This window comes from Blennius ocellaris (assembly GCF_963422515.1).
Source record: "Blennius ocellaris genome assembly, chromosome: 18".
Taxonomy (NCBI): domain Eukaryota; kingdom Metazoa; phylum Chordata; class Actinopteri; order Blenniiformes; family Blenniidae; genus Blennius; species Blennius ocellaris.
The window spans coordinates 14,196,112-14,213,813 of NC_137667.1; the positions used below are offsets into that span (position 1 = coordinate 14,196,112).

The following is a 17,702-nucleotide window of genomic DNA, read 5'->3' on the forward strand; positions in this document are numbered from 1 at the left end:
GCTTTTTGCACAGCGCTCCTGGGAGGTTTTGGTGAAGAGGAGAAAATTAAGGAAAAGTGCCAGTTACACTCTTGTGGTTTTCACAGCCATGCAGAACTCCACTTAACGCCATCATTAAAGTGAGCAGAGAATACCTGAGTAGCTCAGAGTGAAAAACAGTACAAAGCATCTGTCCTACTCTCTATTGTTGGGTGTAACTTGGCCTAGAAGCGGTGGGCCTAGTTTTCGGGGTCAGGTGCTGGTATACAGCAGTGCAATTACCACTGAGCCATCATCACACACATAGCACTCAACCTGGCATGCCCTGTAGTCCTCTTTCTCCAATTCATAGTAGCTAATATGTCCATGCTTTTGGAAAGCATGACTTTTAAAAGACATTTCAATATTTCATCTGATTTCTCTCCACTGACATTGTTGCTTTTTTTTCTTTTTATTATAGTTAAGTGCAAATCTATTGCATTTAACATTTATTGAGTCTTTACCCTTTTGTAATTGCCATAATTTTCCTGTCACATATTTCCATTTTCTCCTATCCTCTGTCTTCTTTTCTTCTCTCTTCTTATTCTCACTCCCATGTATTTTGCTTTGTGTGACTATATGTAGCACGAGCTCAGTTTCAGCTCATCCATGTAGTTAGGCTGTGACGATTTAATTATGGAAAGCTAATGGGGCCAAGGATGTGTGGGTTCCACTTTCTTGTGCTTGACCAGACCTCATGAACTCGGCTTGACATTTGGCAGAAAGGACATTATTCTACTGCATTTCTGACTGTTTGACCCAGTTAGTATTACTTTACTGAGAAATAGAAGGTTTAAGGAGCAGGAATTTTATCCACCGGAGTGTATATGTTTTTTTTCATTTGTCATTTGAGTTTTTGGGCTGCTATTCCTTAAAAGATAGTTTAACTCAAAGGATAACAAGTGGAGGGATATCACTGTATGCCATACATTTAGCTTTTTAGGTGCATAATATTAACATGTTTCTCTCTTCATCCCCTAAAATCACCTAAAACTATTTAATCTAAGAATCTCCATCAATTTTACTTGAGAGCAATTAATATTGTGCTGGATTAAATACTTGTTTTCAGAATACTGACACATGGTTTCACTCCTCAACAGGCGGCATGTGCTGCATGTTCCCATTAACGCCACACAAGGCTACAGTGTCCACCTGTGCAGCAAGACACCCTTCATCTTTGGAGAGGAAGAAATCGTCATGCCACACCTCACAAAGGTGAACGACGAAATTAACTGTTTGCTGCTCGTGATTGTAGTAACAGTCACCCATGACCTCTTCTTTTTGTACACAATGAAGGAAAGAACAACATCTTGTTGCAGTGACATCATGGAAAGATTGACAGCTTTAGCTTTAGAAGTCACATGATGTGACTTTAGTGTGTTAAACCTTTTCCTGTCACTTTGTGATATACAATGACGGCTGTCAATTTCAGTTTGATAGAGTTTGTGTGTCCTTGCACATTTCCTGTCAACAATGTTGATTCTGTTTCTTCATGGGAGCGTACCGAAGCATGTTAGTATTACTGTTCCATTTACTGTGAGACAATATAGAAGGATTTGCTCTCTTCTTTCCTCCTTTCACAGGAAAGTATCCGCTTCAAAGAGCAAGCGTCATCCATCTTTGGCGCTCTGTCCAGACTGGTAGCATCATTTGGTGATGAACAGAAGCAGCCTGCACTCAGAGAGACCTTGAACGAGGCCCACCGGCCCCAAAACATCAACACTGCCCTGGAAAAATGGGAGCACAAAAAGGTAGACTGATTGTAGCAGTGCACAGTCAGGCTGAACATGTAATGGATTCACATTGGCTGCTTCTATTTAAAGTTAAATGAATGCTGCATAAATTAAGCACATTTTTTAGATCTTAGTAGATACGTGCCATATATCTCATGAGAGCAGTCTAATTTGTTTATTATTGAGCAGCCAGGTTATCCTGTTGTGCAAAGGTGGTGTAGCTTAATGAAAGAGTTGTACAGTTTTACAGCAGTGACAACATAAATTCTGAAAGCCTGATTCATGGATTCACCATTTGCCAGAGACTTCCAAGCACTGTGAAATGCCCCATAATGTTATCATCATTATTTTCAACATACTGTATATTCGCAGTGATGAATGCACATATATGTCTGTGCATGTGTTTTTTTTATATTTTAGGTCTTTAACTCAGCAGTTTACCACATGATCTGTAAGGCTGTGGGGGGGAAACTGACAGCGGAAATGCAGCTTGCTGTCCAGGCGCTCACTGCTGATCCATCACTTTTAGCTGCCGACATCAATGAAGACCTCGTCACATGTAGGTGTTACTTTTGATGTTGTTTAGTGTTTCTTGCTGGGTTCTCCTAGAATATAGTGCATCTCGAGGGTTCTGGAGAAAGAAACACTTGAGATTCCAGTGGAACCAATAAGATCAAACACAATGTTGTATATTTTTGTCACGAGTCCACCAATACACTACATTCAATGGGAAACTGTACAGTGACCTATTAGACGAGGGTGAAACCCCATAGCCTAAAGTAACCAACAGATTTTTTAGGAAAATATCAGTAGACTAAAGCACTACATGATGCTTATTGTGATGTCATAATTTACAACATGAATAAATTGATTTTAGCCACATAAACTTTAATTTTCATAAAATCATTCAATCAAGAGATATTTGAAATTAAATATTCACCCTTAACTTGCTTGTTTTTGCCATTTCCCCACTGTTAAGTGGATGCAAATACTGAGCCCCCAGAAATCTGGAGAGAGAAGCAGCCTACAGACAGAGAGGTCAAAGCAGTCACCATTCTGCAGGCTGGATTCAAAGGGCACTTGGTGCGGAAGGTCCTTAATGCCTCAAAACCTGGTAAACATGTATATGTACATGCACAAGAAAACACATTCATCCAAATAACGTCGTTAGAAAATAAGCACACATTATAATTTGTTTGACTTATGAATGATTTATCGTCTTCCAAAAGCACCCGACACACATGGAGGACCTTCTGCTTCTTGAATCTGCGGTTTGATGTCGCCTGATGGCTTGTATTGGGCCTCTGAGCAGGGTCACAAATATGTATTGATGAGCCTGCCATTCTTCATAATGCATCTTGACAGATGAAGGTGCCTACAGAGGATAGACACACACACAAAGAGGAAGCACACATGCACACATGCATACAGGCATACCACATTCCTGCATCGATGACCAAACTGGTTGGACATAAAGAGTGAAAAAAAACAACTGAGTAGACAGGGGAGCAGGAAGAAAGATTAAACAGACAGCAGAGAAGAAGGTCCTCCTTTGCAAATGTATTCAGCAAGCTTGCCAATGGATAATCTTTATTTTTGTTTATTTACACTTAGAGACAGGTAGAAGGCAATACTGTTTTTTTCTCAGTTTTTGTAAAAACATTTTCACATGCTGTCAGAGGTAATGGAGCTCACATTTTTTTTGTGTGGTTTTTTTTATTGTTGTGACTGAAGACTTAATACACAACACTCACCACTGCCATCATCTGAATAAGCTGCACCTATTGGAGAAGGAACAATCTCATTAATCCACATTTGCAGAAAACAACACTGTACTGATGCAATAATGAGATGTAAATTGATTACTTTATGTTTTAAAATTGCAGAATCAGCATTTAAAAACATTCACACCCATCGGCCCACAGTGCTGAAAATGTAGCTTTGTTTTATGACATTTGCATGAGTGCACATACACAAACAGACTGAACAGCTTAGCGTCTATGAAATGGGCCTGTTGTGTTTGTGTCCATGGAAACTTTATTCATTGATTTGTCAAAACATAAAAGTACAGCCTTGAAAACAGACACTCATAATAATGACCTCCATGGTGGTGCAGAAAGGCAAACTAAAAAAAAACCCCAAACCCTCTAAAATAATGTATTTAATTTATGACAAACAACAGTTATTTCCTTTGCACACTTGTTTTTTTATGTGCAGTGTGAAGAAAAAAAAACAACAACAAAAATATCTTCCATTGTAGTTGGCTTAACATGCTTAGTTTTCTCTATCCACTCGGTCCTATTCACTGCTTTTAGTTTGTCTGTGCTCTCGTATTGGTTATGAAGATAACAGAAGGTCTTCATCTCTTAAAAGCCCAGTGAGGCACATTATGATGGTCAATAGAGGGATGGGGGTTTGGATGGAAAAAGAGCAAAGGCCACAGAGAGGCGTCGGGAGATTGAAGACACCTGTCACCTCATGGAAGATTAGGAGAATAAAAGGCTACCATTTCGCTTTCTCTGTAATGTGCCAGTGTGTAAACACACACGCGCACAAACATTTGATTCTTTCTCAGAGGTCCTATTCGGTCATTGTGGTCACCTGTGTCACGAGATGTGTGAAAGTTAATTCCGAGGCGAGAATAATCCCCTCCTCTCACCTCGCTCCCCTTGAATGATGCAAGAATACATTTCGCAATTTCGGTTCCCTTCTCTGAACTAGGCCAGCTACAATAAGTGTTTAATGTTTGACAGCAACATGCATTGTCTTTCATCTTTAATGGCTGCCACTTTTCCACTCAGGGACGAAGGAGAACCTCTCTGCCTCCAAGCTTCTTTCCGACCTGTGGCAGAAGATTGAGCCAGATGCAGACAGCCTTGCGGCCTTCCTGCTGCGGTATATCAAAGATAACATTCGTGATATGTGTTATGACGAAAACAAAAAGCACATTATTTTGGTCTATGTTTATTCGTTTAAATGTATTCTATTAACGTTGTATTATTAAAAAAACGTCCATATCTGATAGCGTGCGTGCCACATTGCTGTGCCAGTACTACTATGTATATTGCGAGGCATGCGTTTTGCCTCACTGTTGCACTGCATGCCCAGAATCTGCTCCCTTTCCTGGTTGTGGCAGCCTGTGGGGGCCATGCAGGGAGCATTTTCCACATTGTGTTCCATCTTTTCCCAGTGGTACCATCTGCTGTTTATACTCTCCTCGTTCCAATCGGCTAGCAGCGTCTGCCGTATGACCTGCTGCCTGAGGAAGTATGTGTGTGCACGAGGATTGCGAGCTTGGTCAATGTGTGTACGGAGGGTGAATGGGGGAAGGTTTCTTCGGCGCTGTGAACGTCTGAGCATGTGTTTTTCGTAACTGACAGAAATATCCACTTCAGTCTCAGCAGATCATGCCGCGAAGCACAGTGCACCGCCTGTCCTCCTGCACCCAGCAGAGTTTTATTTTGATTGTTTTACTGGATATCACACATTATCATCTGCATTTGGGGGATTTTTTTCATTGTGTGTTTTTTTTTTTTTTTTATGAAAATGGATTTTCACAGTATGCATTGTCTATCATTTATGTTACCCATTTTGTTTCATGCACAGGTATATTATAGAAAATTCGGAGGGGAAAGCAGAGCTCTACCCTTGTCAACAGGACGAATCAACCAGAATCGTCTTTGCTGAATACACCGTCTCGCTTCCAGACACAGCCAACTCCTGGCTGATGGTGTTTAGGTTTGACGACATTGTAACTTAAATGTCAAGTTTATCTTCACCTTTAAAAAGTGGTTGACTCCAGATGCAAACCACTGATGGCTCCTTCTTATTCTCACAATGTCCCAAAGGATCAGTTCTCATTTGTCTTACATGAAACATGTCATCGCCATACCAAAACATGTTGAAAAAGTTTGATATTGTATTGTTCACTTATTTCACACTTGTTTGTGTTTTGTACAGAGAGGTGTTTGTGGTTCCTGAGGAGAGGAAGGTGGTTCCAAAGGTCACCTCCCCAATCAAAAATTGCCTGTTACATGTCTTTAACAATGACACAGGGGAGGAGATTGACATGGTCCTTCATAAAGTTACACCACATGTGTATAAGCCCAATAAGGTTTGTACTTTGTATATATTGTGTATTCATCGACTTTACGTTTGCATTTGCTCAATTAAATTAACTTATGAGTTTCCCATTTCGAATAAGGAGACAGACTCAGGTTTTGCACATTTGCTCTGATTAAAATTAATTCACTGATTGAATTTCTCTGTGTCTCTTATCCCAGCTTGGATATACTTTTGTCGCAGAGCTTTTCACACCTGAATGTTTCCCTGCTGGTGCCAAATGGAAGATGTGCCTGATTGGCTGCAAAGAACCACTTTTAAAACCCACCCACGAGACTCCGCTCAATGCATTCTCAGTGAAGCAATTCCAGGATTACTATATTCCAAATGACAAAGATCTCATATGTCGGTGAGAGAATTGTGTGCAACATAGATAATTGGAAAGATATATTCGGTATTCGTCAGAACTCCATTTAAAAAATGTAAAATAATGGCACCATAAATTGTTTTACAGGTACTGTGTACAGGTGACAACTGAAGTCCTTGCAACAATTCAGTTCCAAACATCCAATGAAGATGTGTTTGTACGCCTCTCTGTTTTGGACCATGAGAAAGAAGTGGCCAGAAAAACTGGAAAGCACCATGTAATAATTCCTGTTTTCTTCTTCCTGGCGAACGAAGGTGCGCAATCATTTGATCCAGTGCCACTGTGTAACTCTGTGTTGTCATTATATAGGACATTTTTAAACTTTAATTGCTCCTTTGTGTCTTGTTTGTAAAAAGTCAGGGCATACCAAAATTGTGGGTTCAGATCATGAGCTTTTTTTTTCTAGATGTCCTGCACTTCTTAAGGCAACAGAACTGTTTGAGTTGTTCTGACTTACCCTTTTAGCAGTTTTGCCTTGGAGGAGTTTTAACTGGCCGTCCATTCCCTCACAGATTGATAGTCAACTTCACTTTTAACTAGACTTGAGAATAATGCATTCTAACGTAATGTATTTCTGTGGCGCCACTACATAACCTGGTAACACACTAGTTACTGATTACTGTTGTTAATAACATAGTTACTATTACTGATGTTTTGTGCAATTGTTTCTTTTTTTCTTTTTGTATATTGTAAGTATCTGTTGTCTCTTATTCTATAACATTAGCATAGCCAGTGTATTTGTGTTGATGATGACTTCATTCAAATATCTTCTTTTCTGGAGAAGCACCACATGATTTATGAACAAACTCTGTCAGCCTGACATCAAAATATAAGACTGTAAATAATATTGACATTAGTTTGTACAAACAGTAGTTTTGATGTGGTGTTATCTCCCTAGCAGGAGCATGTGCAGTGGAGTGTTAACAGTTGAATTCACCAAACTTTGATAATGTAAAAGTGTCAATTCTGCCGCTCCTTTTAACAAATGTTGCCACAGACCATTACTGCAGCTTGCAGATTAGACTTGGCTTGTTTTTACCCTGGATGCCCATTCCTCAAACCATGGCCAGACCGTAAATACCAACCTTTCATAACTTACAATAATAACTGAAAACCACATGCGCGCACTGCGATTTTACCTTCAACTAATCAATGTAACGTCAGCTGAATTATTGGAATTATTGCGGCACAATAATTCAACAAGTGCACTTCAGACAGCCAAATTGAGACAGACAATTATAAGTAAAGCACAAGATGATAGTTATTTTTCCATTTTCATTCATTAGTAACTCTTTTTTAAGGAGTCTCTGGGAAGTGTAATTATCAGTTATTTGCATAAAACTGCTTTTAGCTGATGTACCCTGTAGTCTGTAAATCACACATGAAATTTCTTACAGTATTTACGACAGATGGCTATTGTCCCATTTGTTTAGCTGGTCCATGTGCTACATTTTCTCTCTCAACTGGCTCCTGCATTTTAAGCATGGGACTGTATAAAACCCACATATCACCGTTTCAGCATTTAAAATTGTTCCATGTTTCTTGTTTCTTCTCTTTTTAGTTCTCGTACTATTTAAAGGACTTGAAACTGACTCTTTTCACAGAATCCAGTGCAACGGATAAAAAAACCCAGGAGGGGTCCCCCACCCATGACACTCCTGGGCAAAGTGATGAAAATGGCAGCACATTCAGAAAATCGGACTCATCTGAACAGCGGCAGCCTCCCACAGAGACGATGGTATCACTGACAACTGTCTGCGTGGTATCTGCTGCAGCTCAAACACTTAAGTGATCTCACTTGCATGTGCATCTCACTTTCCCTCTCTGTCTCTCTCACCCACTTGCTCGCTGCCTGTTCGTATCAATTTTTTCCCTGCCAGATAACGCCTTGCTTGTTAAGCATACACACACGTGCACGCACATACACAATCAATTTACACTCACCCACACACACACGCACAAGCACAAGCACAAGCACAATCTCACAGACAAAATTTGACAAAAAGAGGCGAGCAGCTAAAATTGAAGGGGGCGGTTGTGTTGTTACTCTGACTTATCAGCGCTTGTCACGGAGCAGTGATTAGTGTGTGATTTATTGCTTACTGTAATGTCTGAAGCTCACCTTTCCAACAGACCTGTTGTCCTTGTCTGATGATATCATTACCAAAGCGTATGGTACATTTTCTGTGTACTATCACACACACAGATTCGCACAGAGCACACGTTTATGAAGGAAGGACAATTTGCAGTGGTTGCTTTTTGATTTTTCTTCCTTAGGTAGCTAATAACAGTAATGCAGCTTAAATTTAAATGCTCCCCTGTAATCGGATTATGAATAGATCAATTTAAATTCGGAGCTACAGCAGTGAATTAACAGCTTTCAAAACTTTTTGCAGACCTATCTGGAGATTTTTGCATTTCAAATCCTTTTTGAGACTAAATAATAACAGTGATGAGTGACATCAGTTCACAAGTGATCCCATAGATCAGCTGCCATCCAGATTAAGAAAGGTTCAAGGAAAATGGTCAGTAATGGAAAGATATAAGTGAATTCTCCTGTGGTGTATTTCATGAAGCTTGAACACACGTGAAATAGAACACTGATGTCACTGTGGCTTCAACATTGCACGTAGAGATCTAAAGTAGAGACGGCAGCCCAATCCCTTTCCTCAAAGTTCATTTGTTGGACCTTAATACGTTTGTGAACCTCAAACGAATAGTGCTTTATTTGAAAAAAATAGCTTTTATAGCATTTTGGTTTATTGATTTCTTAATCATCATGACTCTTGTCTTGGAATTTTGTCTGAATTTCATCTTTTATTTTCAGCATGATGATTGTGGGAGGTATCACCCGTGATATAATCTTGGATAGCAAGCCCTCTGCCTCCTCTCTGCCTTTGTTCTAAACATGTTCTGCTGTCATAGAAAGCAGAGAACTGCAAAAACAGCTAAATACGTTGTTATCCTTCTTGGTCTTTTTATATATATCTTCATTGCTTCTGATGTTGGCCTCGTGTGTTTCATAGGTTCATAGGTATGTTGTGCAGGCTGAGGTGCTGTACAAGAGCTGGAACTTGGATGAATCTCAGAATGCTTTCGCCAACACGCTGAAGGACTTGGAGAAGGAGGAGATGAAAGGTACAAACTTCCCACGGTGACAAATGCCACATCAAGCAGTCAGTTATTGTCAATTGCACAGGGGATCGTATCATCCATCCGTCTATCAATCCATCTTCTTTACGGCTTTTTCTAACTCAGTTTTGTAAACCACTGGAGCCGATCCCAGTGGGTGAAGGCAGGGTACATTCCGAACAGTCAAAGGACAACGACAGAGAAAGGCAAACACATTTGAACCCAAGGGCACTGTTAGAGTCACCAATTAACCTTGAATGCATGTTTATTGGACTGTGCAGGAAACGGGAGTACCTAGAGAAAATCCAAGCACAGAATGCCCCCGAAGCCTGACTTGGGCTGGAATCCAGGACCTTCTCACTATGCCAATCATTACAACACTGGAGAGCCTTTTATCTGAACATTCACTCACAATTATACATTGTACATAAATGTGACTGAAAATATGCTATCAAACTGTTCATTTTTGATATGATCACATTGAGCCTGTGTTTGAGCGTTGTGCTCTGAATGGGTGTTTTGATTCGTCCTTCATGTTTGTTTTGTTTTTGCCCAGCTTTTTTGTTGTGTTCAGTGTGAAATGTGGCTGACACTCGGCACGCAGCGTCAGGGGGCCAAGTCAGACGCAGTTTGTTCTTTGCCTTTGCTTCCGCTCAGCAGAGGCCTGTAATCACAAGCATAATGAAAGCCAAATGAATACAGCTGCTTTTGCAGATCACAGACTGTGATTTCTTGTGCCCGGTGGTCGTTGGCTGAGGCGATAATCTTGTTCCCTGCCTTCAACTCTTCTTTCCTGCCTTTAATCAGTGTACACAAAGTGCTTTTGGTTGTGGGCCAAATCAATTGAAAAGTCTGAGCTTTGAAAATTGTTAAAGTTCCTTGAAAATATTAATCAGGTTTATTAATTGCAGCAAGGGTGGCCGATGGAAAAGTGGTGCGACATGAATGCAGTCTTCATGGTTGCCTGAAGATCGTCTGCAGCCATTGAATTCTCATGGTCTTTTTGTTTTTTCGTTTACTGTTATTTATGCATCCAACGTGCAAGGCTCCAAAATCAGAGCATTATGAACACTAATGATTTCTTCCTCCGAATATACTGGATGTATATGTGATCATTTTCATTATGTCTGTCCATACATGTACCTATAAGCCAGTGTTAAAACAAACCCTGTTGTTTTCCCAATAAGCTTGTCAAACTGGGTCAATGGGATGTCAAATGAAGTTGGCTCTTGCCCCCTGGTGCCCTGGGAAATATCTCAGCAGGAAAGTGAATTAATTTCACCCAGTTTAACTCTGTCTCAGTGGTGAGGCTGTGGCCTTGATCATGCTCCCTACATACTACATAAATACACACGCACTACATGCCATGCCAAGCTTTGAAGCCTCTTTAACAAGCTGTGTAACAAGCTGCAGTCAAAATACTGTAGTGCGCATGTTTAAAGCACGCGCATTCTCACATCTTTGCTTTAAGTCCTGACACATATTGCTAAGGCATTCCACTGTTAGCAGGACACGCGGTGTGCCAGCACATTTAATTTTCTTGCGAACGTCTGTGACATTTTGTCTATTGTGAAAAGAACATTGAGGTATATAGGTTTTACTTAAAATGAAGCTTTTGTATTCCCCCTTTTTCAGGTGTGCTCATGTTAAAAATCTGTTCTGAAATTCCAGCAACACTCATTGCAATTTAATTCCAGGTTAAGTACTGGCTTCCTATATGAATTGAGATAAGTGAAACTCAATCAGCATGCACCAAAGCTCCGCCAGCAGAATGGCAAGGTGTCAGCTAAATGATGGATTATTATGCCTCCATATTTGAAAAGTGAGATGCAGTTAATGCCTCATCTGGATTGAGGATTGTGTTCAGTCAAGCTTTAAAGAGCAACAGTGCCATCTAGCACAGATGCAGCCTCACAGCACACATAATGTTTTCTCAATGTGACACCCAATTCAGATGAGCTGTGCAGGTTTTCAAGACAATGTTTATGGAGGTGCTCCAGTTGGAAAGGAGTGTGATGAAATGTAAACGTTTACCTCTTTAAGGTCTCTTTAAGCAAGTGCATTCATGACAATCACACTCTGATATCGCACTGAATTTAATGTCATTCTAAGTTGTTTTTTTAGGTGATAGAAAGAATGTATTTACCTCTGTTTTGATATGTTGTTTTTCAAGATGACGATTTGAAGAAATCATCTTCCGTTAAAACATCAAGTCAATCTGGGTATAAGAATGATTCCTCTGACACGACACACAAAGCCAACCGCAGGAAGAGGCCAGCTGCTGTCTCAAAATCTGGCTCCACACAGGTAACACTAATAGGAAAAACAAAATACTGCCCAACTCTTCACTGCAAATTGGAGCGACTATAATAAAAAGCCCTTTTTTTTTTCATATCAGAAATTCCGAATCTTTTTGACTGCCAGTAGCCACTGTGCCACTCACATCTGCTAAATTACATTTCCAAATAACAATATTAAATAAATAAATAATAACGCACAATAATAACTGTATGGCTTTTGTTGCAGTTTGAATATTTTAATTGATTCAGTTATGTTTTAAATCTTTGAAAAGCATGTGTTAAGTGTGAATAGAGCTAACTGCAAATTGTATTGTAGCTCAACTCATAGCTATACGAGCTGAATTGTGTTCATTTTGTCAAATCTAACTTTAGAGTACAGTTTCTTTTAAAGTGACAAGTTAGCCATGCTTTCTCACCTTTTATCATGTATTTCCAGTCAAACTTTGCCAACCCAAAAATTAAAAGAGCACTGTAGTTTGTGTGGAGGCTTTTGAGTTGAGTGCACTCTTAACTCCTCTTCACAAAGGCCCATTTAAACCACATGTACTGATTGTTATTGAACAGAGTCATGGCATCTCAGTTGTTATAACTTAATTTGTAAATTGAGGCTTCTGCGCATTCACACATTTAGCCTGAAACGCCATTCAGAAGACTTTCATAAAGCCAGTGACCTGCACACACACACCACGTTGGAAACATTGTATAGACTCATACTGTATAACTAAAAGGTTTATGTTTCATAATTTTTTGGTTTAGTAGTGACAGCTACAGCCTACTTTACAGATTTCAGATTAATAAGTGATTTGTTTTTGTTTTTGTCTGCCAGTTACAAAACCTAAGTTTCTTGATTTAGAATTCTGTTTTTCAATTTTACTTTTCAATATTCATATGGTCACAATGCAATTTCTCTGCAGTGAAGACAGCAACATTTCTTAGTTACGCTCCAGTTGTGTGTCAAACTGTCTTGGTTGCTGACTGGAAAAGGCATGCCAATAATATATTGTCATACAGTGACCTTTAGCCCTGATGATTGTGAGTGTAAGCATGTCTGTGTGTGCCTTCTGTGCTGTATGTTTGTGTGCAGAGCTTTGACCTGACAAAGCCAAACTGGACGCTGCGTGTCGTCGTTGATCAGAGTGAAGAAAAGGGCATAGAGGTGAAGGTGGACACAGAAAGAGAGGACCAGATTAAAGCTATTAAAAAGGGTTGGGAAATGGCCGAGGAAGGACGCTCTGCCAAGGTAACCACAAGTCCTTTAATTTGATTTTCAATAACTTTTCTGCCTGCTGTTAAAGACTAAAAGCTATGTTTTAGAATAGTGGTTCTCAAGTAGTGGGTCTTGACCTGAAAGTGGATTGTCTGCTTATTTGCAGTGGGTTGTTGGGTTTTGCCTGGACAAAAAATATTCTGGAAAAAAACCCCAAACAATTAATGTCTCTTCATAGTGAGTGAGTTTGTATATGTGTGGTAATTACATGGCGAAACATATTTTCCAATGTAGGGTATTAGATATGAATTTAATTATATTGAGGACAAAAGTGTTTTTGTTTGGTTTAAAAAAAATTTTTATCCACATTTCAGTCGAGAGCAATATAATGTCATATCTATTCATGAAAACACAGTCAAGTCTATTAAAAAGGCGGAAGTATCTGAAGTGAAGAGTTTTGGTTTTAATTAAAATGCAGTTAATTGAGCAGAAAGGGGAATATTTCACTATCTATGCCATCATACCATCACTGTTTTATATGTATCTTTGTAAAAACACGTATCCACTCAAACATGCTCGACGGACAATGATATTTATTGTTTTTTTTTAGGCCTTAGAGTTTCGTCTCAAGTTTCTCAAACAGCATATAAACAATGATGAAGCTACTACAGAGGACAACAAAGAACCTGGTATGCACATCTTTATATTTTGATTCAAGCTTTGCTTGCTTGTCATATATAGCGTGAGAATGAAACTTCTTTTTTTTTCCCCAGATACCTCCAAAACTGGTGTGGATAATTCTTCCAGTCAGACCTTGAATGCAAACCCCTGCTTCTTTCCTAACATGGACTTCAGTCAACACACCAGGTTCTCCACTAATGTGATGCCTGATGTTAAACTTGCCTCTCTTTTGTTCCTCTCTTTTACTTGCCATAGAGCACAATAACGTGTCATCAAGTCTGTAACAGAACAAATCATAGAGCAGCAATAGCCTTTCTGGGTTCTTGTCTTTGTTTGCCTGGGTGAAGCCTCAGCTGTGGCAGTATAGTATCATCTTGTGGATATTTTTGTTTTCAGACATGTCAGCATCCGTGTTCTTCGCAGCAGATTGGTACCTACAGTGTATACAGGCCCCATACTAGTTATTGCACCCGTGACCTTCACAGTGCACACTGTGTACGTGTGTTTAAAAATGCTGTATATTTACCCCAGAGGACAGTGGTCCATGCAATGTATACATATGTTCAGCTGTTCAATCCATTTCACATAATTATTATATTCTGTATTTGTTCATTGAGAGTTATGTGAGTTTATGATGCTGCAGCATCCTTTATTTTGAGAGTGGTAGGTTTACCTGGGTGTAAAATGTGTCAAAATGGGGTTTTTTTTGTTGCCAGTTTTGAATTTCCTCTTTGAGTCTCTTCTTGCGCCTCCTCATGCATCCTCTTGTTCTCTACCTCCATCTCTCCCTCTGTCCATCCCTCTCCAGGATAAATGAGGTGATATTTGGGTCTGTTAATTAGAGAGCTATTTCAGGGCCTCAATGTGCTGGTTACTCGGATGAGATGTTCCCTCTCCTTTCACCTCTTCCTCCTCTCCTGCTGTGGGTGCGTGTGAGCATGTGTGCATGCCCACATGGGTGTTTTTTGTCCATCAACTAATGGCAGCTGACATTATGACCTGCACCCAGAGCAGAGAAGGGAAATATGCCAATGAGCAGTGTGTTCTGAACAGTCTGCAAGATGTTTCTCGTCTCACAATAGTGCAAAATGTAGATGTCCGCATGCACGCAAACACATCTTTATAGCTGTTGCACGCTCTATTACGTGCAGTGGAAGAGGTTGAACAGGGTCAATGTTCATTAACCAAATGAACTCCCTCATCACCTCAACTGGCCTCCCTTTTCACCAAGGTCAGCTGACATTAAAAATAGGAAATAGCTTTTACATTTTAAATCTGTCTTGAATTTGCTGACTGTGTGCCATGTCAGGTTACTCTCCAATACAATACAAGTTGACCGCCTTGATAGTTCTCTGTTATTGTTCCAAAGCGATGTCAGAATTCAACGCATATAACTCAATCTAGATCAGCTCCTTCTGGGTAAAATCTGAATCTGAATACAGGATAAGGGATTGGATTACCTCTGACTTTTATTCTTTCTATTTTTGTATTTATCTCCATTTATCTGCATTTATCACGGTTCTATTTTATTTGTTCTCCCTAAATCAACTGTATTATACCACAAAACATCCTTTGAATTTGGTCATAATATTGAACAGAACAGCAAACAACCAAGAGATTAAACATCTCTGCTTTGAGTCCACGTGTGGAGGTTTATATGCATGTTCTCCCTGTGCATGTGTTTCCTTCGGTGTCCTCCCTCAGCTCACACCCCACAAATGCTATGTGTTTGTGCAGACGCCACAAGGACCGTCCCGTGCTGATGGACTCTCAGAGAGAAGAGGCACAGCAGAGGGAACATTTAGAAAAGATCCAAGCCTTCCGGTTGGTCCGCGACAGTCTGCTGGAACAACATAAACAACTGTCGTCGCGCCTAGAAGATCTGATGAACCGTCAGCTGCAGACGTATGAAAACATTCAGGTCGGTCTGATAGAGGTGCACATATGTAATTGCATTTATCTAGAAACCCTGTCAAAGTGAAAAGGAGGCAGCCTTTACTTTTAGTGAGACATCATATTAGAACCGCTTTCCCTCTGCTTGTGTTTTGTCTCCAGGCAGACTTGTGGCAGCGCTCTGAGAAGTTATCTGATGCCTGCTACAAACTGTGTAGCCATCAGGAGGGGGAAATAAAAATGGAGCCAGAGGAGAAACTAACTCTGGACGAGGCCCAGCCAGCAGTTCTGGAGAAAAACACTCCTACCTCTACTGCCACTCAGCAGCCCAACAAATGTGCCAAAAAAGCTGGCACGAAGAAATGACATTTGCCTTCAGTCTCAGTAATCTCAGCTGACGCCTCTCCAAAAGTCTGTCTGAACACTGAAATGTGTCCATTTCTTCCCAGAATGGTTAATTGTACTTTATGAAACAGCATCAACAGATAAATGACTCATGATAAGAAACAGAAAATAAAGTGGAAGTTCAAATTTACAATGTTGCATTTGTAATTGTATTCAATATTTATTCAATGTTCAGATGTCACCCCTCCACCATATTTGGGAATACTTTTAGACTTACGCTTTACAGATTGTTTTTTTCCCCCTAATAAACAATAAATGAACAGACCTGCAAAAAAAGAAAAACAAATAGTTTTTACTGGCTGTGTGCACATGCCATTTCATTTATTCCACAACAAATGTCAAACCATCCCTCCCATAATGTATGCCTGTGACTTTTTCATGCCCGATATGCCTGATTATATTCTGCTAATCTTTTGTTTTCTTGAAGGTCGCTGTATTGACCGCGGGCCTGGAGGCACGTCAGATCCAGCCAACCTCCCACCAGCTGAGCGCCACCGATTGATTGGCTGATTGATATGTTTTTGCTGAGCCAACATGGCAACTATCAATTGTTAAATGCTTGGAGTAGAATTGAAAACATTTGAAACTTAATTATGTTTCTGATGCGTTATTTATTTATTTAAATCTTATCAGATATTAAATAGTGCCCTTTACTTTGAGTGCCTCTCCATCTGCGCCAGTTGGCTGATCAGATCTGATCAAATTTCAGATGAAAAGGAGGAGGGTGCCATCTAGTGGCTGCGGACGTTAATACATCCGTCACTACTATGCCTGCAGGATGCTTCTGTTTTTCCAAGGCTGACAATGAGTAGTTTAGTTTGTGTGCTGCTGCCCGAAGAAGATTATCATGAGACTTTGCAGGTGTTGTGGTGAGCATGTTCACGAGCAGATAGCAGGGTGATGTTTACTCTCCCTGCAGTGTTGGGCTCGAAAGCTTCTGTTTGAGGTTGCTGACACTGCTTCGATAAATATTGTGCCCTGTAAGATTTTTTTGTTGTTGTTGTCATGAATCTAAATTAGGTAGACACAGCCTTGCGTGCTGTGGACATCAGCAAACGTCAGTATTTTCCATATATGTATGTGGAGAGAGTCCCAATGTCTTTAAGTGTGCATTGCTCGGTTCTCTGTGTCTGTTCCGTCTGTCAGGCCTCATCTCGCCAGCCACTATTTCTGCCCCTGTAACTGCATGACAGAGCTAATCCTGAAAGCCTTGTTCCTGGCACAGAACATCCCTTCTTGTCTCTGCTCTGTTCCCTCCTGCCCAATTCATTCCTCCATCTCTGAAACATTATCCGTTATTTGATGTTTTCAGTGCACCTAATTCCACCCCTCTCCTCCCACTCCTGTGTGTGTGTGTGTGTGTGTGTGTGTGTGTGTGTGTGTGTGTGTGTGTGTGTGTGTGTGTGTGTGTGTGTGTGTGTGTGTGTGTGTGTGTGTGTGTGTGTGTGTGTGTGTGTGTGTGTGTGTGTGTGTGTGTGTGTGTGACTATAACGGTTGGGTGTGACTGTGTTGTGCTATTTCGTTGTTCCGAGAGAAAGAGATCACCCCGTACTCTAATTGGCACTGACGTGTGTGTATTAACAGAGAGGCTGTTTGGTAATTGGCAGCTGTTGGCTGATGGTTTGATGCAAATGTGTTGCGAATGACGGAAGAATTCTGGTGTAACCTTGAAAACAAGGAGACAGCTGACTACGGTGTCTGTGTGGGATTGCCCGTATGACTTCCCACAAGTAATAAAAAGAAATATTTGATTCTTAAATGGACCCACAAAGAGGGATGATGAAATTAACTGAAACTAGATACACATTCCTCGAGTAGTATGGAGACTGTGGCTGGCTCGACTT

The 17,702-nt window shown here is 40.3% G+C and overlaps 1 protein-coding gene across 1 annotated transcript in view; it reads left to right on the plus strand.

Annotated features, from left to right (window-relative positions):
* The window catches only part of adgb (androglobin), a gene marked incomplete at both ends in the record, with an annotated part of 32,009 nt that extends 16,190 nt beyond the window's left edge, over positions 1-15,819 (plus strand). Inside the window, 17 exons of the mRNA XM_080514049.1 lie at positions 1,119-1,233; positions 1,602-1,769; positions 2,172-2,310; positions 2,731-2,865; positions 4,553-4,646; positions 5,358-5,489; positions 5,712-5,865; positions 6,035-6,222; positions 6,328-6,494; positions 7,845-8,002; positions 9,267-9,378; positions 11,546-11,679; positions 12,757-12,912; positions 13,490-13,568; positions 13,653-13,746; positions 15,298-15,481; positions 15,616-15,819. Coding sequence (XP_080370175.1) covers positions 1,119-1,233; positions 1,602-1,769; positions 2,172-2,310; positions 2,731-2,865; positions 4,553-4,646; positions 5,358-5,489; positions 5,712-5,865; positions 6,035-6,222; positions 6,328-6,494; positions 7,845-8,002; positions 9,267-9,378; positions 11,546-11,679; positions 12,757-12,912; positions 13,490-13,568; positions 13,653-13,746; positions 15,298-15,481; positions 15,616-15,819 — 2,413 coding nt within the window. The remainder of the gene's footprint in view (positions 1-1,118; positions 1,234-1,601; positions 1,770-2,171; positions 2,311-2,730; positions 2,866-4,552; positions 4,647-5,357; positions 5,490-5,711; positions 5,866-6,034; positions 6,223-6,327; positions 6,495-7,844; positions 8,003-9,266; positions 9,379-11,545; positions 11,680-12,756; positions 12,913-13,489; positions 13,569-13,652; positions 13,747-15,297; positions 15,482-15,615) is intronic.
* Between the last annotated feature and the right edge of the window lie 1,883 nt (positions 15,820-17,702).